General features: G+C 58.3%; 12 protein-coding genes across 12 annotated transcripts in view; 5 read left to right on the top strand and 7 right to left on the bottom strand.

Annotated features, from left to right (window-relative positions):
- PUNSTDRAFT_108520 (uncharacterized protein) overlaps positions 1-1,989 on the bottom strand; it is a gene marked incomplete at its 3' end in the record, with an annotated part of 3,002 nt that extends 1,013 nt beyond the window's left edge. The window contains exons 1-6 of the mRNA XM_007388463.1: positions 1,862-1,989; positions 1,672-1,782; positions 1,283-1,527; positions 970-1,209; positions 818-915; positions 31-758 (exon numbers count right to left, since the gene is read on the bottom strand). Of these exons, the coding sequence (XP_007388525.1) occupies positions 31-758; positions 818-915; positions 970-1,209; positions 1,283-1,527; positions 1,672-1,782; positions 1,862-1,949 (1,510 nt within the window). The 5' untranslated portion in view covers positions 1,950-1,989. The remainder of the gene's footprint in view (positions 1-30; positions 759-817; positions 916-969; positions 1,210-1,282; positions 1,528-1,671; positions 1,783-1,861) is intronic.
- A 1,167-nt stretch (positions 1,990-3,156) lies between these two features.
- PUNSTDRAFT_31296 (uncharacterized protein) lies at positions 3,157-3,772 on the bottom strand (the record flags this gene model as incomplete). Its single annotated transcript, XM_007388462.1, has 3 exons — positions 3,157-3,225; positions 3,326-3,509; positions 3,594-3,772. Coding segments are annotated over 3 exons (432 nt in total), but the record flags the coding sequence as incomplete, so codon positions are not given.
- Positions 3,773-3,946: 174 nt separating this feature from the next.
- PUNSTDRAFT_146587 (uncharacterized protein) lies at positions 3,947-6,039 on the top strand (the record flags this gene model as incomplete). Its single annotated transcript, XM_007388461.1, has 1 exon — positions 3,947-6,039. The coding sequence occupies exon 1, from the start codon at positions 4,132-4,134 to the stop codon at positions 6,037-6,039; it is 1,908 nt and encodes a 635-aa protein (XP_007388523.1). The 5' UTR covers positions 3,947-4,131.
- A 512-nt stretch (positions 6,040-6,551) lies between these two features.
- Positions 6,552-8,824, top strand: PUNSTDRAFT_146586 (uncharacterized protein; the record flags this gene model as incomplete). Its single annotated transcript, XM_007388460.1, has 4 exons — positions 6,552-6,982; positions 7,054-7,371; positions 8,167-8,637; positions 8,700-8,824. 3 exons carry the CDS (start codon positions 6,552-6,554, stop codon positions 8,573-8,575), a joined length of 1,158 nt encoding a protein of 385 aa, XP_007388522.1. The 3' UTR covers positions 8,576-8,637; positions 8,700-8,824.
- Positions 8,825-8,874: 50 nt separating this feature from the next.
- Positions 8,875-10,369, bottom strand: PUNSTDRAFT_108514 (protein serine/threonine phosphatase 2C; the record flags this gene model as incomplete). The annotated part of the gene is made up of 4 exons (XM_007388459.1): positions 10,022-10,369; positions 9,600-9,959; positions 9,368-9,544; positions 8,875-9,314 (listed from the first exon to the last, which is right to left on the bottom strand). The coding sequence occupies exons 1-4, from the start codon at positions 10,263-10,265 to the stop codon at positions 8,875-8,877; spliced, it is 1,221 nt and encodes a 406-aa protein (XP_007388521.1). The 5' UTR covers positions 10,266-10,369.
- A 566-nt stretch (positions 10,370-10,935) lies between these two features.
- PUNSTDRAFT_47609 (uncharacterized protein) lies at positions 10,936-13,336 on the top strand (the record flags this gene model as incomplete). Its single annotated transcript, XM_007388458.1, has 3 exons — positions 10,936-11,464; positions 12,182-12,243; positions 12,464-13,336. 3 exons carry the CDS (start codon positions 10,936-10,938, stop codon positions 13,334-13,336), a joined length of 1,464 nt encoding a protein of 487 aa, XP_007388520.1.
- Positions 13,337-14,370: 1,034 nt separating this feature from the next.
- On the bottom strand, positions 14,371-16,503 carry PUNSTDRAFT_76518 (thioredoxin-like protein; the record flags this gene model as incomplete). Its single annotated transcript, XM_007388457.1, has 7 exons — positions 14,371-14,574; positions 14,635-14,775; positions 14,843-15,349; positions 15,404-16,047; positions 16,123-16,202; positions 16,260-16,316; positions 16,370-16,503. 7 exons carry the CDS (start codon positions 16,501-16,503, stop codon positions 14,371-14,373), a joined length of 1,767 nt encoding a protein of 588 aa, XP_007388519.1.
- A 140-nt stretch (positions 16,504-16,643) lies between these two features.
- On the top strand, positions 16,644-17,955 carry PUNSTDRAFT_128411 (SCO1 protein; the record flags this gene model as incomplete). Its single annotated transcript, XM_007388456.1, has 5 exons — positions 16,644-16,925; positions 16,991-17,087; positions 17,152-17,346; positions 17,400-17,596; positions 17,661-17,955. 5 exons carry the CDS (start codon positions 16,644-16,646, stop codon positions 17,823-17,825), a joined length of 936 nt encoding a protein of 311 aa, XP_007388518.1. The 3' UTR covers positions 17,826-17,955.
- A 569-nt stretch (positions 17,956-18,524) lies between these two features.
- On the top strand, positions 18,525-18,986 carry PUNSTDRAFT_47606 (uncharacterized protein; the record flags this gene model as incomplete). Its single annotated transcript, XM_007388455.1, has 1 exon — positions 18,525-18,986. The coding sequence occupies one exon, from the start codon at positions 18,525-18,527 to the stop codon at positions 18,984-18,986; it is 462 nt and encodes a 153-aa protein (XP_007388517.1).
- Positions 18,987-19,122: 136 nt separating this feature from the next.
- Positions 19,123-22,097, bottom strand: PUNSTDRAFT_128410 (uncharacterized protein). The gene is made up of 8 exons (XM_007388454.1): positions 21,973-22,097; positions 21,140-21,891; positions 20,697-21,079; positions 20,239-20,644; positions 19,738-20,167; positions 19,586-19,698; positions 19,402-19,506; positions 19,123-19,350 (listed from the first exon to the last, which is right to left on the bottom strand). The coding sequence occupies exons 4-8, from the start codon at positions 20,359-20,361 to the stop codon at positions 19,330-19,332; spliced, it is 792 nt and encodes a 263-aa protein (XP_007388516.1). The 5' UTR covers positions 20,362-20,644; positions 20,697-21,079; positions 21,140-21,891; positions 21,973-22,097; the 3' UTR covers positions 19,123-19,329.
- Positions 22,098-22,458: 361 nt separating this feature from the next.
- On the bottom strand, positions 22,459-26,828 carry PUNSTDRAFT_128408 (uncharacterized protein). The gene is made up of 11 exons (XM_007388453.1): positions 26,434-26,828; positions 26,174-26,272; positions 25,991-26,060; positions 25,468-25,925; positions 24,399-25,167; positions 24,168-24,338; positions 23,467-24,100; positions 22,875-23,387; positions 22,721-22,804; positions 22,645-22,659; positions 22,459-22,586 (listed from the first exon to the last, which is right to left on the bottom strand). Exons 1-5 carry the CDS (start codon positions 26,607-26,609, stop codon positions 24,705-24,707), a joined length of 1,266 nt encoding a protein of 421 aa, XP_007388515.1. The 5' UTR covers positions 26,610-26,828; the 3' UTR covers positions 22,459-22,586; positions 22,645-22,659; positions 22,721-22,804; positions 22,875-23,387; positions 23,467-24,100; positions 24,168-24,338; positions 24,399-24,704.
- A 580-nt stretch (positions 26,829-27,408) lies between these two features.
- PUNSTDRAFT_76504 (Nep1-domain-containing protein) overlaps positions 27,409-27,513 on the bottom strand; it is a gene marked incomplete at both ends in the record, with an annotated part of 1,703 nt that continues 1,598 nt past the window's right edge. Inside the window, one exon of the mRNA XM_007388452.1 lies at positions 27,409-27,447. Within this exon, the coding sequence (XP_007388514.1) occupies positions 27,409-27,447 (39 nt within the window). The remainder of the gene's footprint in view (positions 27,448-27,513) is intronic.

Below are 27,513 nucleotides of genomic sequence, written 5' to 3'. Positions count from 1 at the left end.
GGGAGGGAAGAAGGAAAGAACAGGGCTCACCGTCTTCATCGCAGGCGGCGAACAAGAGCTCGCCCACGGCGTCTTTTAGCCGGGGATGGTGCACGGATCCGAGCAGGCGCAGGCAACGGCCGAGGAGTGTCGGGCGCGCCTCGAGCGGTGGGCCGGTGCGGTCGAGGTCTGCGGGGACGAGCCAGTCGAGCGTGCGTTTGCGCCAGGCGGCGTCGGCGAGCGCGAGCCGGGTGAGGAGCACGACGAGCGGGCCGTGCAGCTCGTCGAGCGTCGTGTCGCCCGCGGCGGAGGCGCGCTCGCGCACGGCGGCGTCGTCGGGGTCGCAGGTGCCTTGGAGGAAGTGGGCGAAAGAGGCGTCGAGGAGGTCTTGGGCGCGTTTGAGGACGTCGATCGAGGAGGTGGGAGGAGAGGGGGAGGGGGAGGAGGGGGAGGGGGAGGAGCCGCGGATGCCGGAGAAGGAGCGGCGGGAGGCGGAGGAGAGGACGGACATGGCGCGGTCGAAGGCGCCGGGAGGTTTGGAGGTGCTCGTGGGCGAGCCGGAGCGGGAGGAGGAGGACTCGGCGGCGGAGGCGAGTTTGGTGGTGGTGAGCGGTGAGGGAGAGGTGGGGGCGGGGGCGTGCCATGTTGGGAGGAGGGAGGGGGTGAAGGGGACGGAGATGAGGGCGTGGATGATGTGCGTGAGTGGGGCGGCGAGCGGCGTGGGCGAGGCGGGCGGAGGGGGGAGCGTGTGGAAGGCGCGGAGGAGGGGGGCGAGGATGCTGTTAGGCGGAGATTCAGCTGGTGGTGCTGCAATCACTGAAGCGATTGGCAAACGTACCCGTCCAAGCGGTCGCTCCAGTACTCGCCCATGACCTTCGCGTGGTCGTCCGGCTTTGGCGCGTTCTGGTTGATCGGCGCCCATGGCGCGTCAGTCAGCTGTACGACGTGAATGAGTAGTGTAGAGAGAGAGAGAGGGTAGGTAATATTTGCCTTGGGGTAGTGCACGAGCAGGTTGAAGACGAACTTCATGAGATCGGTGAGCGCCTCGCGGGCCATCTTGGTTCCGGCGGCGACGGCCGCGGTGAGAAGGTCGATCTTGGGACCGACGACATCGACGACACGCGCTTGCTCGACGAGGGACTTGATGAAGTCGCCCGCGGCGAGGGAGGAGACGGTGCAGAGGAAGAGGATCCGGCTCGCGAGGAAGATCTGCTCCGGGTCGTCTGATTTCTGCATATATCCCGCATATATTCAGCTGAAGAAAACAAAGGCGGGAACGCGATGGGGGGGAATTGTTGCGTACGTCAAGTAGTTCGACGCAGCGTTCGTCGCCGCGGACATTGTCGGTGACGAACGTCGTCCGCGCAGACTCGTGCAGCAGGAGCGAGTTGGCGATGCACCGGAGCGCCTCGTTTTGCGCCGCGGGCTCGTCCGGGAAGGCGGTCGAGGCTTCGAGGAGCGTCTTCAGGTTGGGCTCCGTGATGAGCACGCCTGCGCCGATGGGGATCTTGGCGAGGTTCTTGATCGCGAGCAGGGCGAGCGCGGCGTCTGGGTGTGCCAACCGATGTTTTGTGATATATCCATATTCAATCGTGAACGGACAGGAGAGAGGACAGACGCGATAGAAGAAGGTAGGGGAAAGGGTAAGAGGTTCAGTGCACGGGGGAGCAGAGAGAAACTACAGAGACGTACCGGTTCGCAGCAGCCGCGTTTGGGGATCGTTTTGTGCGCACAACCGGACATCTTCCAAGATCACGGCGACGAGATCCTTGCGCGTCTGGACGTCGAACGCGTACGCCGGTTCTGTCGTATATCGATAACACGCAATCGGTTTCTTCAACGTCGGAAATAACAAATCAATACAATCGGCAGAGGCACTCACCATCTACGATCGTCTTCAGCGTCCGCGCGACCTCGTTCCCCTCTCGCGCCGGCTTGTGCTGGCTGTAGCCGTAGAGAAAGTACGACATCTTCTTCTACCCCACTGAGGTGGTGGTGGCCGCAGAAAACAAAAAACAAAAAAAGCAAGGGTAGGAGGAAGGCAACGCGGGGGTGATGTCGGCCGGAAGTGCGGATGTTATGGGGGCTGCGCAAACGACCGGTGCTTCGGCGCTGATCCGGAGTTGGTGCTGGCTCTTGTTATTGATCCCAGCTACGACAGATGGCGCAGTTACGTTCGCCGCTGGGAGTCTTACTCCAGAGTCGTAATGAGACAGGGACAAATCACGAGTTCAAGTGAGGGACCAAGTTTGCCCGAGCGACCTCGAAACGGTGAGCCAGGTAGAAGAGCAAGGAGGAGGATCAAGGTAAAAAGCTATATGAGACGCGATGGTAAATAGCTCCGGATGGATTTCAGCCGCGCGCTTGATGGCAGGCCACTCGCAACTCTCCGCGAACATATGGGATCGAACCGTTTTGACAATGGCAAAGAGAACACATACTACTACTATCAATTAACGCGAGACGCACGCCCGATTACTGTATCATCTTCTTCTCTCCGCCTGGATGCAATGCACAGTAATACGCCTGGTTGGCATGACGACCGACCAACATCGAATGGCTTCTACGCCTATCCCTGCGAGCTGGACACTCCCTGCGGCAGTTACCCATCCGATGATTGCCATGCATGCTCCCAGGGACATCCATGACCCCTTACGACAACCCCCCTCCACCCTTCTGATCCTTCATGTAAGTATAGATGCGATATGGTAGCATAGATAGCCTCGGCCGACGGCTGCTGATCGCCGCTGATTGGGAGCGTAGGCTCTGCAATAGGCTCCGTGGGGAGGGGTCGCGTTTATGTTGAGTTGGGGAATCGCGGCCGGTCGGAATTTATCCCGCTATGGCGCGGGAGACCCAGACGTGAGGGCCATGATGAGCGATGGTAGAGGCACAGAAGAAGTGGCAAGAACGCGTGTTTCCGAAACGCTTCCACGGAGCTAATAAGGTCTAAGTTTGCGTTCGATGCTGAGTCACAGGGAATGATATTGTTCCCGTACGACTTACGGTACTGAGCTTGGCGTTGGCGTCGGGTGAGGTGCCACGATGGTATATACGTCCATTGTTCTAGATCGGGCCCGACTGCTGCGCGTCGGTGTGGTTGGTGAGCGCCAGTCCGTTCGGCGCCACCGTGCCCTGTTCTTCAGAGTTTGGGTGCTGAGCAGAGCCATCTGACGGGGGCTGGAGGTACGGTGCCAGATCGGGAAAACTTTGGGCGATGGCTTCGTCCAGGGTCCTCCGGTACGACTTGTCCGAGAAAGAAGATGATGGGGTCAGTCCAAGGTATACGTATTGGGAGGGACAATGGGGATCAGAGAGAGCGAAACCCAGCCCAACACACGCATACCTCGAGCGCCTGGATCTTGCCGTTCATGAACTGGTTCTCGGTCGCGGCGCGCTCGAGCCGCTCGCGGGTGAGGTGCATCGGGTTGCGCGAGGCGTCGATGTCGGCCAGCACCTGCATGGGGACCATCGTCCGGACGTGCTGCGACATGTCGTCCAGCGTCGCCAGGTGCTGGATCGTCTCGTTCCTGCACCGAAAATCGTTCAGCAAAAGCCGTGGGGGCGGGGAGAAGGGGAGAAGAAAACAAAAGTAAGAGAAAACGAAAGCGTACACCCGAAGCCCGACCTGCTTTCCCCCGCCGGGTTTATCCTTCTCCTTCGTGAGGTCATTGATGACCGTCGTGCCGAGGTTGTAGAGCGCGTTCGCGAGCCCGAGCAGCTCGAGCTCGAGGTCGCCCTGCAGCCCCGAGGGCGGCGGCGACTCGGACGCGCGCGGCGAGTCCGGTGCCGCTGCGGGTGTGCTCGGCGGGCCCATCGTCTGGTGGGCGGTGGACGTTGACGACGGTGTCGCCGTCGGTCTCAGAAAGGCGGCGAGCAATGCCGCTGTCAGTGAAAAGCCCTTGAGGAGCACGTGAATGTCCAGTGGTATGTGCCCGCTCGGTTTGGGACCGCGGCGCACCCGTCTTTGCCCTTGACCTCCATCGTGTCCTCGCGTTCCGCTCGTCTCACATCTCAGCCTATCGCCTCCTTTCTTGCGTTGATCTTTCACCGAGAGATACCATTCTACTCAACGCGTTTTTTGTCTAAATATACTCTCTATCGGACCTGTTACCCGGGGGAGCTCTCACGCAACGTTTTTGCAACCGAACCATGGCTCTTCTGCAACGTCAGCCCACAACGGCGTCAGAATCCGCACGCTGGACTCGCGACTCAAACCCTCTTTATATGGACCTCGTCCAAGGACGACTGCTGACGCCCAAAAAGACCCACACGCGTGGACCCTTGACATCAGGCAATCGGGCTCGCAACGACGGCAGCGGCATAGACGACGATATCCCCGTTTCTTCAGTCGGCAACTCAGGCCCCCTACCTCACATCGCAGAGCGAACTCAATCTCCTTCCTCTCTCCCAAGCGCCCTCTTCTCCCGAACTCAATCTGGTTCCTCCACCTCTTCCGCAGCATCACCGTTGGTGCGCAAGTCGCCGTCGCCTCTGAAACGGAATCTGCGCTTCAGTAGAGGACCAGGATCACCCGCGCCCCGCCCGGTTCTCGGTCGACGTTTCTCGGATGCTCTGAGCGTGGAAGTGGACGCGGATCTAGACGATCTCGGGCCGATTCTGGGCGCTCTTTCTCTGTCTCGCGATGACGACCACGCTGACGACGAAGAAGAAATACACTCGGTATCTCCAGCCCCAGGACGCGCGTACCTGTTTCGCATATCTCAGTCCACGGCCACTGCTTCTCCTCTTCGTACTACTACTAACAGTAACACTCGCGGAGGTGATCAGCAAGAGAACTCGTGCGCCCTATCTCTGCCTTCTCCCGCCACGGCCAAAGTCAAGCCCGGCTGCGGTCCTCTGCCGTCGAACAATGCCCGCGGGCTGCTCTTGCCCAACAAGTCCAACTTCGCTGCGCCGGGTGGTAATATGGCCCCTCGGACGGATGATCTACCTCTGGACCTCTGGCTGCTCCTGGATGACCTCGCACCGGCGATCCGGACTCACGTTGGCCTCGAGACCGACCCTGTTGATGTACGGCTACCGGAAACCGACGCTCGTCAACCTAACCTGGAAGCCTCGATCGAACCGTCTGATCCTGTCTCTGAACCTCCGCGTTGCGCCGCTGCTCTGATACCACCCAAGGAGGAGGAGGAGGACGAGGAGGAATCTGCGCGGTTCGATACAGGCTTGGCCGGGCAGACCGACTCCCGAGCCTGCTTTGCGCGCCCGTGGGACGCGTTCGACAGCAGCTACACCTTGTCCGCGCTCAGCGTCTGCGGCAGCTCGGACTCGATCTCCGCCTCGTCGCCACTCACGTTCTCGGTCCGGCTTCCCCCCGTCGCCGAAGTGGACGGCGAGGGAGAGGCGGAGGTGGCTGGGAGCGACGGTGCGGAAACGCCGGCGGAGGACGAGAAGGAGCAGGGGCAGGGGCAGGGGCAGACGCCGCGCCGGACCAGGACGCTGGTCGCCATGCGGCGCAGTGCCGGGAGCCGCGGCGGCCCGGATGCGGTCGAGCCGGACCGTGGCCATGACCGTGCAGATGCGGAGGGCGCGGTGCGGGCGACAGCAGCGAGGCGCGCGAAGCACTTCTCCGCCCCGGGGCTCTCGAGCACGGTCATGTATGGCTCGCCGCCGGCGACCCCGCGCCGCGCGACGCTGGATCCCGTACCTGAAGAGCAAGAAGAAGACGACGAAGGCGCCGCGCGTCGTCGACGGGCGGGGTCGGTCCGGAAGCGCGAGAGCGTTGGGGTGCTCATTGGCCAGCTCATGCTCGACGACGACCCGCCGCCGTTTGACTCGCGTGGCCACCTCCGGTGTCAGGCTGTGGCTGCGGCGGCGGAGGGTACGCAGACGCAGGACAGCCTGCCAGCGTTGGCAGTGCACGGTTCGCGCCCTAGTTCCCCGGCCGAAGATCTTGAAGAAGCACCAGGTACAGTGGAGGAGAGGGAAGGCGGACAGGAGAAGGGTATGACAGCATACCCGTCGATCATCCTGGAGATCATCGAGGAGCTGGCCCAGGAGGCCGAAGACTGGCGGGTCAGCCGATGGGACTTCTGATGCTAGACGCTCTGCGAGGTTTTTGTCGGCAATGTTCGCCTACATTCCTTGTTCGTTCGATGTGGTTTGCGAAGCGAAGCGGGTTTGCCTTCGGCTACGCATTGTGAGGAGTAACTTTAGTGAGACACTGTAAGCTCAGAGGGAGGCTTGAGCGCCGCAAAACGTGTTTTGTCATGTTTCCTCACAACACATATTTGCGTACGTCCGTAGGATACCGATTTTAGCGCCCAAACAAGCGTTTCAGTTTAGCCGATGACGATGTCGCCGCGCTTGGAACGCGTCACGAGCCAAACTTATTCATGACCAGGATGGATAGGGGCAAACAGGCGTTGGAGAGACTGCACCATGCGATGTTCCGTACGTTTTTGCACTCTCATTCATACTTATATTCAAGAATTAAGAGATATCTCTAGGACCTTGAGTCGTTGGATAGGCCAAATACGACGTTAATTGCGAAGAACAGACGCCTTCGAAGCCTGACAGACAGTACGAGAATATGAGATACGTACGACATGACGACTCGCTCAAAACCGACCGTTCTCCTCATTCGCCTCGCAAGTCGGCCAGGCTTTTACGAACAATATGCCCACCTGCTGTCTGCGCTAGACGAGCGGTGCTCACTCGTCGAAGTCCGCACCGACGCCGAGGCGATCACGCGCCTCAGCAATCCGCAAGCAATTGCCGCGGTGGTCGTAGCCGACGGCGCCATGGCGGAGCTGTCGCACTCCAAGACGCCGGCAGCGCTCAAGCGCTACGTGAAAGACGGCGGCGGCACCGTCGTCTACGCCTGCGACTTCGCGGCCGAAATACATGCCAAGGACATGAACACTCTTTTCCTCCAAGTGTGGGGACTCAACTGGAGGGCGGACGCTTACCGCAAGGCCAAGCACAGGCTAACGCGCCTGGAAGTACTGAACGTGTCGAAGCAGGAGCTCGCAATCGAGTACGACGTGCATGCATTGCAGATCTCTGGCCCAGGCCTCGCCCCCCCTGGCACGTTGTTTACGGATACAGGAACGAAGAGGACTCATCTGTACTCAACTACCACGCGTCGGTCGCATTCTCCGCTTCTGGAAAGGGACACGTTGGCTACGTAGGCAGCCTGCACGGCACACCCCAGACAACGCCAGTCATCCTTGCTCTCTGCAGCCTTCGAGAACCGGAATTTCCAAACGCAGTGGACGATCCGAGGTGGAAGCGTTCCAGAGAGGCGGAAGTCGCGGCGCGTGCAGAAAAGCGGCGTGCGATGCAGAAAGAACAGAATACAGAAGGCGAGAATTTCAAGGATAAGGCGAGTAACATGACAGACCCTTCAGAACATACGGGGGTCGGGTGAACTCACATCCAAGATTGGCTCCTGTAGGGTAACGCGTTCTTCAGAAAGGGGGAATGGCACAAAGCAATAGAGGCGTACTTCCACGCAGCGCAGGTGGATGGACCACGCCCTCGGTACTTGAGTAATCTGGCGGCAGCCTTTCTCAAAAGAAATGATTACGTGACGAGAGTTTGCTATCATGATGTTGATTTTGTGTCAGCTCATTCGACGCTTTCGTGACCCGCAGCTATCATGCAGCAGCGCAATGCGCCGGCCGGGCGTTGGAGTATGACAAAAGACTTTTGAAATCCCGGTACCGCCGAGGTCTCGCTCGAAAGGGTATAGGACTTATCAGGGCCGCCATGCATGGTTCGTACGCTTTGTCGTGGTGGACGGAAAGAAGCGTACAGATCGTCGCGGATACTCCGATGATCCGGCCCATGCTTGTACGGACAACTTCGCGGTCCTCTCTTACAGCCATCGCGGTTGTAGTCGTGGCACTGCAGCCCATTTCCTTCGCGCTTGAAATCTTCGGAGTCGGACGGGCATCCAATGTCACGGAACCAGAAGGGTTTTTCGTCTTCAGAGACGATATCTTCCTCGTCCTCGTCATCATAGTCGCCGCTGTCGAGCATGTCACGGACTACCGCGAGCTCTCGACGGGCTTCCGTACACATGGAATCCTGCCTTAGACAAACCTCAAAATCTGATAGAAAGGATACGTTGAGTTGGGCCAATACTGCAGTGGATATATTGAAGTCCTGTCTCTCTGGATATTTTCAGCTGACGTGCGCCCTTTCTACGTCTTATAGTGGCCGCAACATCTGTCTCGCCTACCTCCTCGACAAATGCCACCGCCCGGACGACTTCTGCCCCTACTCGCACGAGGAAGAGTACCTCCGCCTCGACGGCTGGTGGAACGACCCGATTGAATATCCGCGATTGCAGCGCATGGTGGAATCGAGTCACGATCACATCCCTAACCCGTTCGGACCGAAACTTCCACCAGCTACTGTGTCGGAGATGTGCATGCGCGCGGAAGCCAAGGAGATCGAGAAGATGGGTCCTTTCTTCAACGGGACGATGCGCGACATGCTGGGTTGGACATACGAGGAATACTGCCTGCGCAAGTCCGGAAACGACCCTGCGAAGGGAGGGAGACAATCGAACCCATTTCTTGCTGGGGTGATGGTACTAGAGGGGCGGAGGGCAGGGGCGTGAAAAAGGCGCAAATCATCGGCTTCTTGATGGGAGGCAAAATGCCAGACGATCCCAACCCGTGCGTGAGTGTCCAAAACTTTGATGATACTTGAGAATCAGGTATTGAGAATAGTTGTTGCCACAGTTTGAATTTGACTTCTTCTGATGGCGTACGAGTACTCGCTTTCGATGGCTCGGACTGTACAGCCTGTGTAGTGTGAAGAGGGGAATCACCCTGCATTGGATTCAAAGCGCGCAAATAAATATTTGCTAGACACGTAGCCTAGATACATATCTTATATACAGATAAACGCGCTTGCCTATAGGGGCTTGACGATGACCGTGATATCGTCCGTCCACCGGCCCTCACTTTCGAGCGTCAGCATTGCGGACACCTTCGCCTCGTCCTCGCCGCCGAGGCCCTGACGTAACACCTCCATCGCAAGGTTCCCTCCCGCGTCCTGCGCTTTCGCGGCGGCCTTGAGCCATCCCAGCGCATATTTTGTCACTGGCGACTCCATGTCCTCCTCCGGTCGTAAATCGTATAGCCCGTCCGAGCTCATGATCAGGAACCGCTTGTGACCGTCCTGCAGCGGGTCGAGCTTGATGTGACGGATGCCCGCAACGTTCGACAGGTACGGCGGAGTCCGGATGCGCGCCTTCCAAGCATCTAAACTCGTGTAGCTGAACTTGATCTCCTTGACACGGAGCGATACTTCAATCCATGGTAAGGGCAACTTGAAATGATAGTCGCCCGCCGCTGTTCGAGAGGTCAGTCCCACCTTCGTAATTGGCTAATGGAACATCCCGTACCTCGGGTGATGGCGATGGCACCCAGGACTCGGGTACCCCACGGCGTCTCCATCACGCACTCGTCCTCTCCAGGATGTTCCTGGCGGACACGAGCGGCCTCTTCGGAGTTGTTGCCGTTGTGGTTGCCGTCGGTAACGTCCAGCTGCCACTGCTCGGGACCGGTTTGGGTGCCCACGACTGGGCGTTTACGTGTAAGGGAAGTGCACGCTCGCAGAAGAATGATTATACGTACCGGCGTTGCAGTCTCCGAGGCTCGCCACCCAAAGGTTGGCCCCAGCGGGGTCCAACAAAGATATCAGCGCGGTCGTACCGGACATGCACCTCTCGAACTTGATCTGGTTGTCGCCTTCGCTCATGCGGGCCTTGAGCTCGTCGTCCGATAGCCCGGTGGCTTCTTCCAAACCACCGGGAAAGATGCCGAACAGGTCCAGAGCGAGCCCCTCGTCGAAGTCACGGATGGATTTCACCAACAAATCCGAGACGGCTGGGACGACATCTTCGGGGGAGTTGGAAAGCAGCTGCTCGAGTGACTGACGGACGAGATCCGGGAAGACATCGACGATATGCTCGGAAGTTGCCTCGCCACCGTGGCCTAGAGGAAGTGAGCCTCGTGAGTAACGACGTGATGCGAGAATTCAAGGGTGAAGAGCTCACCGTCGAACACCCCGGCAAACTTCCAATGTTGCCCCGTCGCACCAATCTCCCACTCGTGAACCACGTAACGATCTTGACTGTGCGACTTCGGAGAGGGCTGGAACGTCACTGCGTCCGCCGTGCCGACTGAGGTCGGCGCAGAGAGCCGCTGAAGTTCGTCTGTAAGCGCCGTGCCCGACAGCACGGTGTACTGCCAAGGTCCGTGTCCGGTCCACCCAAGGTTCGTCTCGGCCTTCGTAGCCATGCTTCAGATTCGTACAGGTCCCCGCCGGTCCCGATCGCGGCTTTATGTTTGCAGGCCCGTGAGCGAGGTTGGGTATAGGGTTGATGTCCGCAGCTCTCTCGAGCGTGGGCATAGGGCGCTGGAGCCAGGACATATGCTCGAGAGGGCCTGCGTACGGCCTCTGATGTCCTGTTGTCGGTATCTTGGACTGCAAGAAGTTCCAGGCGGAGACTGCGGTATTCCTGACAGTATGTGCTCTGCCAGGGGTCAGGACGGCAACGTCGAGCGAGCATCGATTTTCACGTCGAGTGCTCTGCCCATTCCCCGTTTCTCGACTGTCACGTTGCATGTGCGCGAGTTCCCATCCGAGTTGATAGGTTGAAATAAAGTGCAGGCGAAAGCGCATGGGCTCGAGTCTCTGCCATGGTCGACGTCGTATGTAGTGCAGCTGCTTGAGAAAAACGTGCCGGTTGTCTGACGCCTTAGATCTTACACGCGCAATAGCGCACAATACCCCCCCTTGCTTCACTTCATCTTCCACATCAACAACGCGGTGCAACAGGATAATAGCATAAGTCCTCGTCTTCCGTACGAATTCTTGGGGTACCTGTATACATAAAACTGACGCGGTCATTCCTCACGTTCGCCACTACTTCCCATCGCGTTCTAGCAATGCCCAGCTGCCTTCCATATGAACTCTGAATCCCCATCTACGAATTCGCCGCAAACAAGGATCGCAGTTCCTTTATCCCGCAGTCTTTGCCCCGTCGCATCCTGGGTGCAGCAAATCGCGGAGAAGCACCTTTACGCGGCGCTCTCGACTACCCGCAAGGGAGACGCGGAACTTTTCGAAGGATGGATCGCTGAGATGGCACGGGATGACAAGCCGATGGCGCGGGCTCATCATGTCCGACGACTATGGGCACACGGTCACTGCGATCACCCGGAGCGCGGTGATGGTGTATCCAGCGATCTAGATCTCGCCATACTCGACAGATTGCTTCGACTGTTCCCCAACCTGCAGTCGATCGGCTGGACCGGGCAGCGGCCAGTAGACGATGCCTCCACCAACGTGGAGGGACGCCGCACCCAGCTGAACTTGGGGAGCGTGCGCCAGTCGCTCCTATCTCTGCCCGAACCGACGCCACCGCGTGCGCCCGGAGACCTTCATCTTGCAACGGCCTACTTTTGGCAGCATGAAGATTTCGAGAGGGTGGACCGTACGCAAAACATTAGATGCGATCACTTGCCTGCGCGTCTGCAAGGGAGAGGCACCGTACACGTTTATATATGTGCACTGTCCGCGTCCTGGACCGGTGTCGCAACCTGACCCACATATCGTTCACCCACGAAAGCATGAAGGACGGTCCTGCCATGCTGAAATGGTATCCGCACAGAGCGAGACCTGGACCTGCGAACGCGAGTTTGCGGATGATTGTCTTGGAGGCAGGAGAGGCACGGAACCATGATTGGATCACTCTTCACGAATTGGTCCGCAAGGAGCGGCAAGAGGACAAGAGGCTGTTCATAGTGATACGAGGGAGAGGCATACAAGAGATCGATTGGGAGAACGAGGCTCATGGAGGCGAGAGCATCTGGGAGCGAGCCAGCGTGTACACGGAACAGCTGGAATGGAGAGGATGGACTCTACCACTCGGGAACTGAAAATATGTTCTGGGGCAGCATGTAAGGCCAAAAGCGGTTTGAAATGCCATCGGTGGAAGGACAGGCGAACGCAGTGGAGACCGGGATGGCGTCCGAAGCGGCGAAAGAATAATATCGACTGGCGAGGCTTGCATGGCCAGATGTGCTCTACACGTAGGACAAAACAGGATGATTTGTAGCCTCATCTTCGGTTAATCTTCAGATATGTTTCGTCTTTTACTCCTTCCGCCGTCTATTGCGAGGGTCCTTCCCAGCAATCGTCGGTTGCTCAGTGCCAGAAACAGGAAAGCCCGTTGTGCACCCACTATCGTGGGAGAGTTCGACTCAGTGCAAGGTCCGTGCGAACTTTCAGACAACCATCCTTCCTTTGTCTTAGACTCGAGCCACTCGACAACGACGAAACGACAAGTTCTTCATATCAGCACCTGACTACACACAAGAAGATGCCAGTCTTACTACCAACTGAACTGTTAATCAATATCGTCGAGCGCGCTTCCGCGATAGATCGCCGAACGGCCTATAACCTCTGCTTGGTGGCATCCTGGACGGCCCAGATCGCACAACGCCACCTGTACGCTGTCGTGGCGACAGACTCCAAGGCAGGCGCCGACATGATCAGACGCTGGATCCAAGAGATTGTGCAGGACGGACAGGGATCCGCCATCGCCAGATCGCGAGCTAGCCACGTCCGTCAACTATGGATCGAGGCGAGTTCACCGAGCGAGTCTCGCGAGGTGTATCACCTGCGCGACCTCAAGCTGAACCAGGATTTCCTCGCGAAACTCCTCCTTCTCTTTCCCAACTTGGAGTCACTCTGCTGGACGCGCGTCTCGCGCGATCGCACTTGGCGTCTTAAAGAGGTTCACATCCGCAAGGCGCTCGCGATCCTGTCATCGCGCTTCCCCGATGCATCTGCGCAAACCGACTCCGGCCGCTCAGGACCCTCTTCAATCAAAGCACTTGGGCTCACGGTGAACGTTCCTCTGAACCTCAACTTCTACGAGTCCGATGGCACGACCACCGACACCGTCACGCACTTGCGGATTCATAGCTACACCGGCATCAAGCCCGGCGAGGAGTTCCTCCAGTACCGAAACCTTACACATCTATCCATCGGCACCGATCACCCGAACGTGGTGGTCTGCGTACTGCTGAGCGACACGCAGCGCGAGTTCAAGCACTTGAAGATGTTCGTGATCGAGCTGAACCACGAATTCTTGCGCGTCTATGGAGAAATGTGTCTTGGGGGAGTGGGGAAGCAACGTGCCCGTGGGTACCCGACGTTTGCGGTGATGCGGACGGCATCGCTCCGTGACGATTGGGAACGAGAAGTGTTCGGAGGCGAGAGCATCTGGGATCGCGCCCGCGCTTTCACGCGCGAGCTGGAACTCCAGGACTGGGCCGTTCCCCGAGTCTTCGATTGCTGAAGAAATTCGGTGCAGGAGCCCCATCCGAAACAAGGTATGACGATGTCTCCATCCGCAAATATCCAACTCGTAATCAAGTGGCACGACGGATTCCTATATTCAAAACGGGTTGTCTTGACGTGACGGCGAATCTAGGGCGGATCCCATCATCATTTGTATTTTGCAGAGTTACAGATCGATCCATTCCTTTGTATGTTATGTTGTCTCCCAAATGGAGGATTTTCACCAGAATATCACCGGCGTCTCCACTGTAGGCCTGGGCCATGCAAGATAGTAGGCTCCCTTAGGAGACGTGCGAAGGACTGCAGAACGAGAGTCAGCTCCTCTGCATGCTCCGCCGAAACATCCAAGGAGCGTGTCGAACATTCATTACGGAGAAAATTAAACAAAATAGGAAAAGCTTCACCTCACATTAAAGTTCAGGCTGAATCTCCCTGGCCGCTCGCTCGATACCAATCATATCGACGCTGTCACTCACTTGCGTCTTCATAATCACCCGGGTCAAGGTTTCATGCTGGACTCATACCAAGGCCAAGACCTTTCCATGGGGTCTTTCCGACGGAGGCCGCCTTGGCTCTGATCCCGACGTTTGCCAGTTTGGAGATGCAGGCGATTGGATTTTTCGAAGGGCATGCTGGATGCGATAAGGATATGACGTGCGAGCGGGTACCCGATGTTTGCGATACCGCGAATAGCCCCACCGGGCGATGAATGGCAACCCCGGTGCTATCAGCGTTTGGGTGCGGGCGAGGGCTTTCACGAGTGCGCTCCAGGCGACCTCATCAACATGGATACGCAAGCAGTGCCGTCACATGGCAGTGTTCGGTATATGATGTCGACGCACTAGATATCCCGGTTCGCGGTTTTCACGAAACCTGGTGTCGTTCCGGAGATAGTGATAGTAATGGTCGAGCGCACCACGATACATGTTCAATCAGTAATCCCAAATAAACGCTATCCTTGAACCAAGAATAATAATGCCATCCCTCCTCTCTCCTGAATGTCCGCAGAAGTCGATAGGAAAAACCACGCGATCAGTCTAGACGATTCGCCGCCTTTTTGACCTGCTTCTCGCGCTCGGGGTTGTACCTGCCCGCGTCCAGATCGCTGATGTCGTCGAACACCCAGCGTTTTAGCGCGTAGAACAAGGCGCCCATGAACAATACAAAGATCGTGAGTGTGCGTAGGGGGTGTGCGAAGATGTTGCTCTCGAGCGCCGTGAGATACTTGTTCATCCGCTGATAGAGGTCAAGATTTGAGCATCTCAGGAGGTGAAGATGGAAGGAAATGTAGCGTACCCTTGCAAAGCGCTCGATGATGTTCTCCGAGTAGTTGTACGCGATCGTTCCCGATAACGCGCCCTCGATGGCGGAGAAGAGGCTAACTTCCGACAGCGCAATCTTGGCACCGCGCGCGTCGGTGTCCCAGTACACCAATTCCTGCAAGGCATCGCAGTCCGTCGTCAGTCGTGTCGCGTAAACGTAGGGCACGGACGGATCAACGTACGGCATGGTCAGTGATGACGACCGGCGGTTCCGCACCCGGTACGACCTGGATACCATACATGCTCTTCAACCAGCTCGCCCACCGATCCGCGTCCATCCATGTGAACACCACCGCGCGCTTCCCGGGCTCAGCCTGCTCTTTCGCCAGCCACGCCCGGGCGAGCTCTTTGATACTCTTCGTGTATGCATCCTTGTTCGCGTCGTCCTTGCCAACGGCAGCGAGGACGACCAGCGGGCGGTGCGGCGCGCTCATCACGCTCTGGAACGTTTCTTGCGTGAGCTCGAGCGCGGTCGGGAGCTTGTGCTTGGTGAGGAAGTCTTTGATCGCGGCCGGGGGAGGGTGCGCGATGAGCGGGAGGGAGGCGGTGGGCGCGAGGGCGCCGTCTTTGAGCACGAGGAGAACGGGGGAGGAGGCGGGGAGGGAGAGCTGGGTGTATATATCTGGGGAAGAGGATAGGAGGAGCTGAGCGCTACCGAGGAGCGAAGAGGCGGCTTGCTGCAACGAGGTCTGCGAAGGCTGACTTGAGAATGGCTGTTGAGAGTCTAGAGAATAGACACATACCACCAAGGCCTTATCCGATCCTGAGTGAAGGGCGAGGAACACCACCGGGTCCTCGTTCAGTCGTGTGTCCAGCTCGTCAGTCGTTGTGATCTCCAGCACGCTGGGGGCCGCGGCCTTCTCCGCCCAGCTCTGCAGCGGGCCGATCTTCCTTCCGCCGACGTACTCCGTCTTCTCTCCGCCCTCGTAATAGTACAACATCGGGTATCCGGTCACGCCCTGCTGCTTGCAGAGCTTGGGCTCCGCCTCGCAGTCGACCTCGGCGATCGCCATGCGGTGCTTCATGGCCTCGGCGAGCTTCGTCCAGTGCGGCGCGAGCTTCTTGCAGTGGCCGCACCAGGGGGCGAAGAACTTGACGAAGAGCGGGCCTTCGCTGAGGTACCCGTAGAAGTTCTTGGAGTTGAGGGAGAGCACTTCTCCGTGAGGGTTGGGGTCGACGCCGGCGGGGGGAAGGTCGGCGTCAAGGTCGGCGTCGGAGGCGGCGTCGTAGGGCGGCAGGGTGTGAGGGTGCGAGGGTTCGGCGTGCTGGCGGAGGTAGGCGAGGAGGTCGTCGTAGTTGCGCGCTTTGTGCCATGTCTCGATGAATTCGCCGTTCTTATAGAGGTTCATTTGGGGGTACCCCTTGACTCCGTTAGCGGTGCACAAGTCTGTGACAGAGTGTATGGTTTCAGCATGAGCGCGCAGAAAAGAGGTGTGCTCGGTAAGCCGAAGGAGGGACTGACCTCCGTTGACCGCGCAGTTGACCTGAGCCAAGTGGATGCCCGGGTCAGGCGTCTTCTCGATCTCGTCCACGAGTTGTTTCCTGTAGGATTTCATCAGTCCACACATGACTGGCCGGAATTGACGATGGCAAATCTACCATGTGGGCGCGAACTGCCTGCAGTGCCCGCAATACGGCGAGAAGTGCTCGATGAACCTGTCATGAAGTCAGCCTCGTACCCCCCATTCGATGGTCGTAGAAAACCGTACCACACGCCGTTGGCTATAGTATCTTTGAAGTCATCCGGAGTCAGCACCTGTAGCTGGACCTCCTGCGACTCGACAGGCAAGGAGACCACGGCCAGCGCGAGTGATGCGGCCAGCAGGGTATGCGGTAGCCTCATAAGGCTGACGGGGAGCTTCATGGCGAAGGGGTATATATTCTGAAGCTCGTCGACCAGCGCGTAGAACACAGGCTAAAGAATGTAATGCGGCCCGAGGCTATAAGGCGGAGGAGCACTGGGGATGATGGGCAAGCGAAAGGATGAGCAAGCGGCGCGTGGCGGTGCCGAAGATGCTTCCCTCCTCTGCTCTCCGTCGCGTCGCCGCCGCCGCGTCCCGCAAATACTCGGCGGGGCCGAGCACAACGACGAAAGTACGCCCTCGCGGACCTTTAACATGCAGGAGAGCGGAATTTGGGCGGAGGTGGTACTCCGAGGAGAAAGAAAAGGCCAAAGAACCGGTGAGGGAGCCGGAGCCGGAGGTTGAGTACATCGACGCTGTTCAGCAAAGCGCGTCCGGAGCTCGGGACAGGGCTGCCGTTGGGGTTCGTGATAGCTTTGTGATGGCCTCAAGAGCTTTGAATTGCTAACATGGGGCGCCTTTCGTTAGGTTTTCACGCCAACAGCGGCCGCCATTTTCGTCGCGACAGGCATCGGACTCTTTTGGTACTTCAAATCCGAGAAGGAAAAGTTACAAAAGAAGAAACGTGCGTACATTGAACGATTCGTTATATCTTCGATAAATGGATCACTAACACAATGTATATGTAGAGGAAGAATTAGAACAGAGGTCCTACGGCCGCGCGAAAGTTGGCGGCCCCTTCTCGCTCACCACGCATACCGGCCAGCCGTTCACCGAGAAAGACTTGCTCGGGAAGTGGACGCTGCTCTACTTTGGCTTCACCAACTGCCCAGACATCTGCCCTGCTGAGATGGACAAGATGGGCGATGTCGTAGAGCGGATTGGTACGTCCCAACTTTCCCTATTTCCCGAATCGTCGCTTACGAAACGACACTAGACAAACAGCATGGCGGAGAACCGCTCCTCCACCCTGTTTTCATCTCCGTTGATCCCGCGCGCGATACGTCGGGACAGATCGCGCGTTACCTCGCCGACTTTCATCCGCGCTTCACTGGCCTCTCGGGCGACTACGCCGCGACCAAAGCGACGTGCAAATCCTATCGTGTGTACTTCTCCACCCCGAAAGATGCCAAGGCATGTTTTCATTGTTTTCATCAAACTGTCCTGGAGCTAATGAATGTGTTGACAACGCATATAGCCCACGGACGATTACCTCGTCGATCACTCGATTTTCATTTATCTCATGGATCCCGATGGCCAGTTCGTTGAAGCTTTTGGTCAGTCTACGACCGTCGATGATATCGTAAAGAAGTTCGAGAAGGAGTTTGATGCATGGAATAAGGCGCGTGCCGCCCAAGCGTAGAGCCGCTCAGAGGAGCGTATGCTAGTATACAACATTCCGTTTATCGCATATTACATAGCACATACCACGTCTAATGCAGCACGACATGCATATGTATCGCAGCTTCGAGCAATCCATACCCACCATTCATACCACACGCGTTCCTCATACTTCGGTAGTGATGATCGGAGGTCAACCTACCTTCCGCCCCTATTCACTCGCCCGAAACGGTAATCCCGGGGCGCGGGAGAGAAGCCCTTTTACCGCCGCATCGCCTCTCCCGCTTCTTGTGCTTCCGTTTCGTCGATCGTCTAGCGCATCCGCCGTCTCCGTTGCCTTCCGCCAGCATCGTAACATGGAAGGATACGCCACATCTGACCAAGGCGCACCTCCAACCGGATAACTATAGCGTCTCTGTTAATCGGAACCTTGCCCGTTTTCCGACATGATCCCGCTGCTACTACTCGGACACGACGATCGCGCTTGACTTTTCCGTCCCGCTGTACCGCGCGTCTGTCCCGCGTTCTGCGCCATGGGTTCCCCATTCTACCTCGTTCGGGTATAAAACCAAGCACCGTTTACTGTAGCGTACCAGAACTTCCTTGTTCTACTACTTCCATCGAGCCCACCTCCTCTCAGTCGCACCTTGCCATCCTCGCAAACCCCATAACCTCACTTCGCACCCATCCACTTACATCCACTCACACCCACTCACCCATCATGTCTCTCTTCGTCGCATCTACCTCCACCTCCTCCGTCACGGTCCACTTCACCCCGCCGGGTCTCTCCGCTCCCTTCACCGCACGCTCGCCCACCCCTCTCGAGCTCGACACCTCCCTCACCTCCACCCTCGCGCGCATGAACCCGATCCGCCGCCGGCTCGCCGTCGCATTCCAGACCGTCTCCATCACTATCCTCGACACCGAAGAACGCCTCTTCCACCGCCGGCGCGCGCTCGACCGGCTCGAAGGCCGTTCCTACGTCGACCTCGACCACGAGGAGTGGCAATTCGTTTGCGCCCGCGCAGAGGAGGGGTCCACCGCTGCACAGGAGTGCGTCCGCCGCGTCGCGCAAGAGATCGCGGCGGAGGAGGAGCGCGCCGCGGCGGCGGAAATGATCACCTTCGAGAGCGTGCTGAGGAGCACCTGGTCATCGTCCTCCATAATCTCAGTCATCGGATAAGCGTGATACCTACCTTCATCAAAGACTCCCCCCATCTATCCATCTATCCATCCAGTGACTCCACCCCATCCGGCTTCTCTACCGTCATGATATGATCACAACTTTCATTCCATTCAGAATTCACTTGGTTCGTGTTACATTAGGCGCAGCTAATACTGTACACGCATCACAATCTGGATTATCACCGCATTGTATCCGCAGCCGCGTCTTAATATCATTGACTCGCCTCCTGCTTGAACTGCCTGGGATTGGTATGTTGTAACGAGGAGCTGATGAGTATTCCTGGTGAAGCGTCTGTGAATCCCCCAGGTGTAAAAAAGCCTATTTCCCGCTCAACGTATGATTACGGCGAAGTTTCCACCCACTAGAAGAGATATGAATACGCTGTGGATCGGATCCGCAGCGAACAAGTTACCTTGGTCATACTGAACTGAACGAGCCCCCTAGCCTTCTCCTTATCCTTCGCGACCACGCCATCCGCATCGACCTTCCCTACCCCAAAACGCAACGGGCAGTTTTCCTACACAGACGACGTACAAACGGTCGTGAACGTGAGGATCGTTGAGCCGCCGCAGGGAGCGAAGGACAAGCATACAGACCTCGAACCCGAGGTGTTCGTACCGATCCCTGGATTTGGGCCCGCTGGCGTCTAACGCATGCACCTCCCGGGGCGCAAACGCGAACTGGTCCCGGATCAGCATCGACAGATATCCTACAGGCAACGGAGACGCTCTCGTCAGCGAACGGAAACCATCGGGTACTAGGCGCAAAGCCTCGCCTCTCCCCTGATACTCCGGATCCGTCCACGCCAACTGCAAAAACCACGCGTCTCGCGGACGGAGCTTCTTCCCGTCCCCCTTGAACCTCTTCTTGAACGCCTCCTCCTGCGCTCGCCCCGACGCCGGCTCGTACTCGCGCGCGAGGCGGACGAGACCCTTCCTCCCCCACGCTTTCATCGCGCCCACGCAGCCGGCGCGCAGCAGCACGATCGCGTTGTCGGGGCGCGAGCCGGGGTGGAGCCAGAGCGTGCCCGCGACGATCTTCTCCTTTCCCCCTCGAGTGGTGCTAGGGAGAACGACGACGGTGTTGCGGTGCTTGCAGAGGAAGGTAGACTTGATGAGGAAGCGGAGGAAGCGTGCTTGGTCCCGCCTGTCTTTCGCTGACCCCGGATCACTCATGGGCTGTAACGGGAGCGCGTGTTAGGTCAGCGAACGGCCCGGGCAGTTGGGGATAACCCAGGGGAGCAGCGTACGACGTGCGCATCGGCGCAGTAGTGAAGCATCGGGTCGTCCAGGAAGGCGCGGGACGCCGTTTCGGTGAGCTCGTCGAGCTCGGCGAGGGTAGCTTGGCGGATGTACGGTTTGGCTTGGTCCATCGCGGTATCCAGGTTGGGCTGAAGCTCTGGTCCGCATACGTTTTATCCCCATTTGCTTGCTTTCGTGTCCGCAGCCAGGTGATTGCGGGCGGATCATCGACCTTCGGTCTCGGTGAGTCGGTGAAAATGTGTAGTAAAGCTGTCATGCCGCAAGAATTCAGCGTGAGCAGCGGGAATAAGACGTCTGGGATGAATGTCCCTTGCATGCGAGGTGCTGCTGCCACGGCGACTTCTCAATCGTTTTGTGGGTGAATTGGTTGCAACGCGGGTGATTTGCATTCGGCTGATTGGTGAAGTGAGTGATCAGTCGGTGATCTATGAATAGCGATGGGTACTTAGTGGACTCTATTAATAGACGTCGCGTCGGGAGAACTCCCTGCAAGTCGTTTGCGGGTGAGTCGCATTGAACCGAACTAGGGAGAAATAGTAGACATGACCCGGCCCGGTGCCAATACCATCACACGCTCACGGCTCGACGCCGACGCACTGGAGACTTGACAGTCGGTGTTGAAGGCACCACGAATGTTCCTTCATACCTGAACATCTGGATATTTTACAAGGGGAGAGCCACGGCTCGTTGATAGCGACAATTTCTGTTGAGCCTTCTGTTTCGTCGGCTGAACTGTATTCCCGAACTAATTTACCATCGGGGAGGAGCGAAGCTCCCCTAACGTAAAGCTTGTCCTCGATCATGACGGGGACTCTACGAGTCTACCCACTGGAATGCGTAGAAGTCAGCACTATGCAAGGAACGCACACAGGAACATAGGGCAGTCACCTTAGTCGTGCTGTTGTTCACGAACCCGGTGGCTCTCTCTTTATCCTTGACGACCACGCCGTCCTCATCGACTTTCCCAAACCCGAATCGCATGGGGCAGTTTTCCTGCCAATCAAGAAATCGCATGTGAGCTTCCCCGACATCGTCTGACCCCACCATAGTACGCATCCACGAGGGGACAGGACGAGTCACCAACCTCGAATCCAAGGTGTTCGTACCGGTCCCTCGAATGCCGCCCGCTCGCGTCCAACGCATGCACTTCCCGCGGCGCGAACGCGAGAAGCTGGTCACTGATCAGCATTGACAAGTACCCTGTTCCCTCCTTTCAGCATCGGGGCACGGTATTTCGGTGGGTCCGAAAACCCGCAAGCCGGCCGTCCAGGCCAACTGCAGAAACCACGCCTCTCTCGGCTCCTTCTTCCCCAGCCCCCTCTTCTTGAACGCCTCCCTCTGCGCCCGCTCCGACGCGCGGGCTCGAACTCCTGCGTCAGCCTGACGAACCCTTTCCGGCCCCAGGCTTTGATCGGGCCCAGCACGCCCGCGCGGAGAAGCACGACGATCTTCCACAGGTCCAGGCGCGAGTTCGGGGCGAGCCAGAGCGTGCAGGCCACGATCTTCCCTGGCGAGCGGTCGTCTTGCGGGAGCACGACGACGGTGTTGCGGTGTTCGTAGAGGAAGGTGGACTTCATGACGAAGCGGAGGAAGCGGGTGTTGTTCCGCCTGTCTTTTGTCAAAGATGGGTCGGTCATGGGCTGAATTAAAAGATAGACGCATCAGTATTAAGCCCACCATCGGCCAAAAAACAAAAAAAATTGAAGGGGACGTGAACTCACAACGCGTGCGTTGGCGCAGTAGTGGTGTAGCGGGTTCTCGAGGAAGGCGCGGGACGCGGACTCGACGAGCTCGTCGAGGTCTGCAAGTGTTGCTAGGCGGACGCCAGGTTGAGAATGGCCCATCGTCGAAGCTAAAGCTCAGAGTCGTCGTTGTCTCCGGGCTCGTCAGTATATACACAACCGGCTGCGGCTCAGCAGTAGTCTAATACTGCGGACGACGGATGAGTCGTCGGTCTGGACACGCTGATGCCAGCATTACGGCAGTAAAAGCTCGGAGAGGCGTTCAGCGAAGCCCGCTCGTAATCACAAGCAAGTGATTGGGTGGCGAAAAGAAGTGTGAGTAGCGCGAGATGCATGCTTCAGAGGTTCATCAAGGACGCGTCGTAATAGCTCCCAGTGATCGAGGCTTGGGCAGGACGGTCGGTAGGGGCAGTCCTTGAAGAAGACTGAGAAGCAAATCGCATATGAGACCAATGCCAGAAAAAAGTGGTTTATGCATCTAGGACAAAAGGCTGGTTACACCGTATACGGCAATGGCCGCAGCCAGCGTCTACTCGTCTGCGTGCGCCGCTGCACGTTTCCGCTTGGATAGCTCCTTCATGCGTCGGACGTAGCTGACGAGAAAAGCATCAAACGACGCATTCGGGTGATTAAGCAGCTATGAAAGCTCACTCGTCGTATTGGCATCTATCGCCATAGCATTGAAAGTCAACCTCTGTGCATACGATATAGCACCGCGAACACTCACTTCTCGTATACGTGCCTCTCGTCCTCACAGTGCCACGGCATGTAGTTGGTCTGCTTCCTGCACACGTTCAATGGGAGCAAGAGCCTGCATATACCGCATAAAGGTTCCGTGAGTTGTTACCATCCAGAGCTCAGAGTGGTGCTGGATAACATACGCGGAGCACTGATCCCGCCAGGCAATTGGCGTACGTGCGGCTTTGAGCTCGGTTTGTGAGGCGGTGGTAGAGGCGGCCATGACTTGCGGCCTGAGTCGGGGTGTCGGGGAACAGCGTCGGCGAAGACGAGCGACAACCGGAATGTATCGGGGGTCCTCTCTCCCCCCGTATGAAAGGGGTCGTCTAACAGCACAGCCACCATTACCTCGCTGCTTTGGACGCGTACGCGTTTCTCCGCCACTTTCTGCTGAACGGCCAGTTCTTGGAGCTTCGTTGCCATTCCTCGGGGCGATCTTTATTGACTTGACGATAAAACCGGGACGAAGGAGGGACGGACAATATGCCGTTAGAAGCGACGATGATGATCATCGACAACTCGGAGTACATGCGGAACGGCGACTACCAGCCTTCCCGGTACGAGGCCCAGTCGGACGCGGTCACCACCGTCTTCCAGACCAAGATCGACTCCAACCCGGAGAACACCGTCGGCGTGATGACCATGGCCGGGAAAGGGTGAGCGCCCCAGCCCACCTACGCTATACTCCTCGTACGGCACGGCACGCACAGAGCTGACCGCAACGGCGGTAAACAGACCAGAAGTGCTCGTCACGCACACCAAAGACCTCGGCCAGATCCTCTCGGCGACGCACGCCGCCGGCGCCAAGATCTACGGCGACGCCGACATCCCGACCGCGATCTCGATCGCCCAGCTCGCGCTCAAGCACCGGCAGAACAAGAACCTGCGGCAGCGGATCATCGTCTTCGTCGGCTCGCCGCTCGTCGGCCAGGGCGCGGACGAGCGCGCGATGGTCCGGCTCGCGAAGAAGCTGAAGAAGAACAACGTCGCGGTCGACGTCGTCGCGTTCGGGGACGGGATCGAGGAAGGCGAAGGCGGCGGCGTGCTCAAGGCGTTCGTGGACGCCGCGAACAGCGGCGACAACTCGTGAGTGGTGGGGGCCGGGCCATCTTTTTCTTTCGTATCGGATCATCCCGATGGCATCCAGAAGGTGACCAGATCCGGACGTTTTAGACACTTCGTCTCGGCACCGCCGAGCGCCAACTTGCTGTCGGAGATGGTCCTCCGGTCACCCATCCTGGCGGAAGACGCGGGCGCGGGCATCCCGCCCGAGCTCCGGGAAGGTGCCGCTGGCCCATCCGGAGCGACCGGCGGCGGCGAGAACTTCGAGTTCGGCGTGGACCCCAGTTTGGATCCCGAGCTGGCCATGGTGGGTTGATCCTTTCATAATGACGCCCTTCTGTACGCGCAACGTTAATGATTCGCGTGCTATTCAGGCGTTACGAATGTCTATGGAAGAGCATCAAGCGCGCGAGGCTGCCGCACAAGCATCCGCACCTTCGGCACCCGCCGCTGCAGCATCGCCAGCGCCTGCCGCCGCAGCTTCAGCCACCACCGCCGCACCGGCAGACCCGACGGACGACGAGGAAGAGGCGATGCTGCAGAAAGTGTGTTCACCCTTATTTTAACGTGGCTGACAGATTATATTGACGAGGTTCGCCGCACAGGCTCTCGCAATGTCACAGCAGGAAGGTGATGCCGACATGGAGGGCGAAGGCGAGGGTGAGGACGACGACGAGGACATGGACGAGGCGGCGGAGATCGAGCGCGCGATCCAGATGAGCTTGCAGCAGGAGCAAGAAGATCAGCAAAGGCAGGAGGAGAAGTAGAGGTTCTGCGAGCTCTCATGTATATCCTCTTACGACTAATCCTTTCTCACTCTGGACGTTTGACGGTCCCAACACGGCGCACGGCGTGCGCAGAATGACCAACTCTGTGGTGAAACCGCCATGCGGATGGAATTCATTCGGTTTTCATAGCTCGAGTATCGCGTCCGTCTGTGTCGTATCCACGGGCTCGTCGTAGTCCGCTACCACCGCCGGTTCTTCGCCCGACAGCCCTACCCCCGTCCCGCCCAGCTCGTCGTCCAGCTCCTCCCCGAACCGCTCGTCGTCGTCCTCCGGATGCGTCTCCCGCGAATATTCCTCGTATTCGGTGCTGTCCGCGCCCACCGGGGCGAAGTTATCGGTGTCCACCCCGCCCGCGCGGTGCACGTCGTCCGCGTCGAGGTCGGCGTCCAGCGGATCGCCGCCGTCGTGGCTCGCGAACGTCTCGTTCCCGTCCGGGTTCACGCCCACGCGCGGCGCGGCGGGGTGCAGCGTCGAGGACGGGTCCGGGTCGCGGTACCCGAGGTTGGCGTTCGGGTTCTCGAGGTCGTCTTCCGCCCGCGCGGTGTATGTGGGCGTCTCGGACACCAGCGGGCCTGAACGGGGTAAGCTAGAGCTCATGGTAGGTAGGTGAATGGGAAATATTGAGGGCCTTGTTCGCGTGAGCCCCTTTTGCGCTCAGGCTGCAACCTCTGGAGTATGTAGGGGGACTCCAAGCTATGACGTCATGCAAGGATGAAGTACGAAACGCGGTATCGCGCGCCCTGTTTTCTGTGCCACTATACTAAAGGAAAAACAAAAAAAGAGGAGCAACCCGATGTACAGAACGAGGCCGATCGCCCTCTCTCTCTCTCATTGCGATTGCGGGTTCCACGGGCCGGCGTCGCTCAGCGAGCAGCCGCCCGCGCACTGGCACCGCCCTCCAAACTCCTTCGGCAGATTCTCCGCCGGCACCTGCGCGAGCAGCCTGTCCTTGTATCCGCTCCCGAGTATATCGATCTTGGACACCGTGACGGGGTCGAGCCAGGGCTTGATGAACCCCCAGACGGTGCTGAACCCCCAGGGGGCGTTGATGATGAAGAACTTGCCCATGCACTCCGGGTAGTAGTTCTGGCCGATGGTCGACGCCGCGTTCACGTAGTCCTTGACGCGGTAGAAGGACGAGAGCGAGACGTTCTGGAGGTCCATGATCGTGCACGTCGTCTCGACCGGGTGCCCGACCGCCTTGGAGCACGCGGGCAGCCGCTCGGTCAGGTACTTTTCGTACTCGCACACGAGCCGCTGCAGCATCCGCTCCGGCGTCGTGATCGCGTAGAGCGCCTTGACGTCGAGCTTGCCGAGCTGCTGCACGTAGAGCGGCCGGCCGTCCTGCGCGCAGATCAGTCGGGCCGTTTTGTGATCGGCGCAGGCGAGAGAGAGACCGATCCGCGCACCTTGTCCATCTTGTGATAATACTGCGGGTAGTACTTGTCGACCTGTGCCTGTTCCTTGAAGTCGAACGTCCTGTCGATCGTGTCCGTCAGGCACGGGATGCGATGCAAGGGGGGGAGAGGGGGCGGGGGGAGAGAGGCCAACCCCCACACGGCAGCGGGCGCTCTTCTCAACAAAAAACTCACTTGACGAGCTCGTCGACGCCAAACTCCCTTCTCCACTTCTCCGCGTTGACGAGCATGGCCTTCGCATTGGGCACGTCGAACTGCCTCGCCCTCAAAAACCTGGGATGAACGCAAAACAAAGAACAAAAAAAAACGCGATCAGGTTCCCCGCCGTTCCCCTTCAGTAACCCAAAAAAACAAAACAAAAAAGGGAAAAAAAGGAATGAAGGAAGGAAAAACGCCGCGATTAAACGGCGATTAGAACGGCGATCTACACTCACCGCAGCAGCGTAGCGTCGTCCATCCGCTCGGGCACGAACACGCCCTCATCTTGGAGCTCCTTCTTGAACTGCACCAGCGCCTCGTACTGCGCCTCCGTCAGGTTGCCTATCCGCCCGGACAGCGGCTTGTAGTTCGGGTCCGTCACGTCGGGCGGGAGCTGGCGCGGGTCGGACATTATCGATAATCGGTCGTGGCGAGCGCGGGGGGCGGGAAGGTGTCTATCTATTACAGAGCAAAAAGCGTGCCCCTGCGTGAAAGGACGGGTGCGGAGTTGGGAAAGGATCGAGTTAGTGTTTTGTATTGCCAGCCGTTGAGCGGAGGGTCGTCGAGGATGCAAGTGGGGGGAGGGAAGGAGGGGCGATCGTGGAGGGAGGTGATAGGAGGATCAATGGGTGCGCTGGACCTGAGCGGGGCGCGCTGACGGCCCTGTGTAGGCGCGCATCACGTTGTTACTCCGAGATGCCTGCATACACTTGAAGTCATCGCGCCACGCGTATCTTTAGTCCGTCTACCACCCAATCCTGGCTGTAACGATCATGGTGATCTTCCGCTTTCCCCCCCTGATTCATACAGTTTTTCGTACGTAAAAAACCCTTTGAGAAGATCGCACGACGCATGTGTAGACGAGAGTAATGCCACCCCCTGATGCCCGCGAGTTGAGTCGCGGTTGCGTCGTGGGGGGGCTTTTTCGATTCGTGGTGGTACGTAGGGGGGTTGGTAGGTGGTAGGTAGTGGTACGCTAGGAATACGTAAAAATACAAGGGGAGGGAGGATGTGCAGTTGATGCCGTTCCGAATGTGGGAAGGGAGTCGCAAGGGCAAGAGATAACACTACAGCAGTCGGCAGAAAGAAAGGAAAAACAGAAACCAGGGGCGGGAGAGCACAAGTCACAGCAGAAAACCTAAATCTCAGATATACCTAACGACAGCGACAGCAGCAGCAGCAGCAGGGGCGCGGCCGGGACGAAAGAGGACTCATAAGACGTCCCACAGGTCCTCCAGTGCGCAGCAGAACTAGGTATAACGCGGGTCAGCTCGTGCCGTTGTCGATACGGGAAGGGGGGGGGGGGGGGGGGGGGC

This window comes from Punctularia strigosozonata (genome assembly GCF_000264995.1).
Source record: "Punctularia strigosozonata HHB-11173 SS5 unplaced genomic scaffold PUNSTscaffold_18, whole genome shotgun sequence".
Classification (NCBI taxonomy): domain Eukaryota; kingdom Fungi; phylum Basidiomycota; class Agaricomycetes; order Corticiales; family Punctulariaceae; genus Punctularia; species Punctularia strigosozonata.
The sequence above is the reverse complement of the archived record's forward strand: the minus strand, read 5'-3'. Positions and strand labels throughout refer to the sequence as shown.

Excerpts from the sequence above, each read along its gene's own strand:
- PUNSTDRAFT_128408 (XM_007388453.1), bottom strand. The coding sequence starts at position 26,609 with ATGTCCGACCCGCGCCAGCTCCCGCCCGACGTGACGGACCCGAACTAC. Across the intron at positions 26,061-26,173 it reads GGCGTCGACGAGCTCGTCAA|GACGTTCGACTTCAAGGAAC; the intron begins GTGAGTTTTTTG and ends CACGATCGACAG. Across the intron at positions 25,926-25,990 it reads ATTATCACAAGATGGACAAG|GACGGCCGGCCGCTCTACGT; the intron begins GTGCGCGGATCG and ends ATCTGCGCGCAG.
- PUNSTDRAFT_128410 (XM_007388454.1), bottom strand. The coding sequence starts at position 20,361 with ATGGACCAAGCCAAACCGTACATCCGCCAAGCTACCCTCGCCGAGCTC. Across the intron at positions 19,507-19,585 it reads ACGAACACCTCGGGTTCGAG|GAAAACTGCCCGTTGCGTTT; the intron begins GTCTGTATGCTT and ends TCGTCTGTGTAG. Across the intron at positions 19,351-19,401 it reads TTCAGTTCAGTATGACCAAG|TGGGTGGAAACTTCGCCGTA; the intron begins GTAACTTGTTCG and ends TATCTCTTCTAG.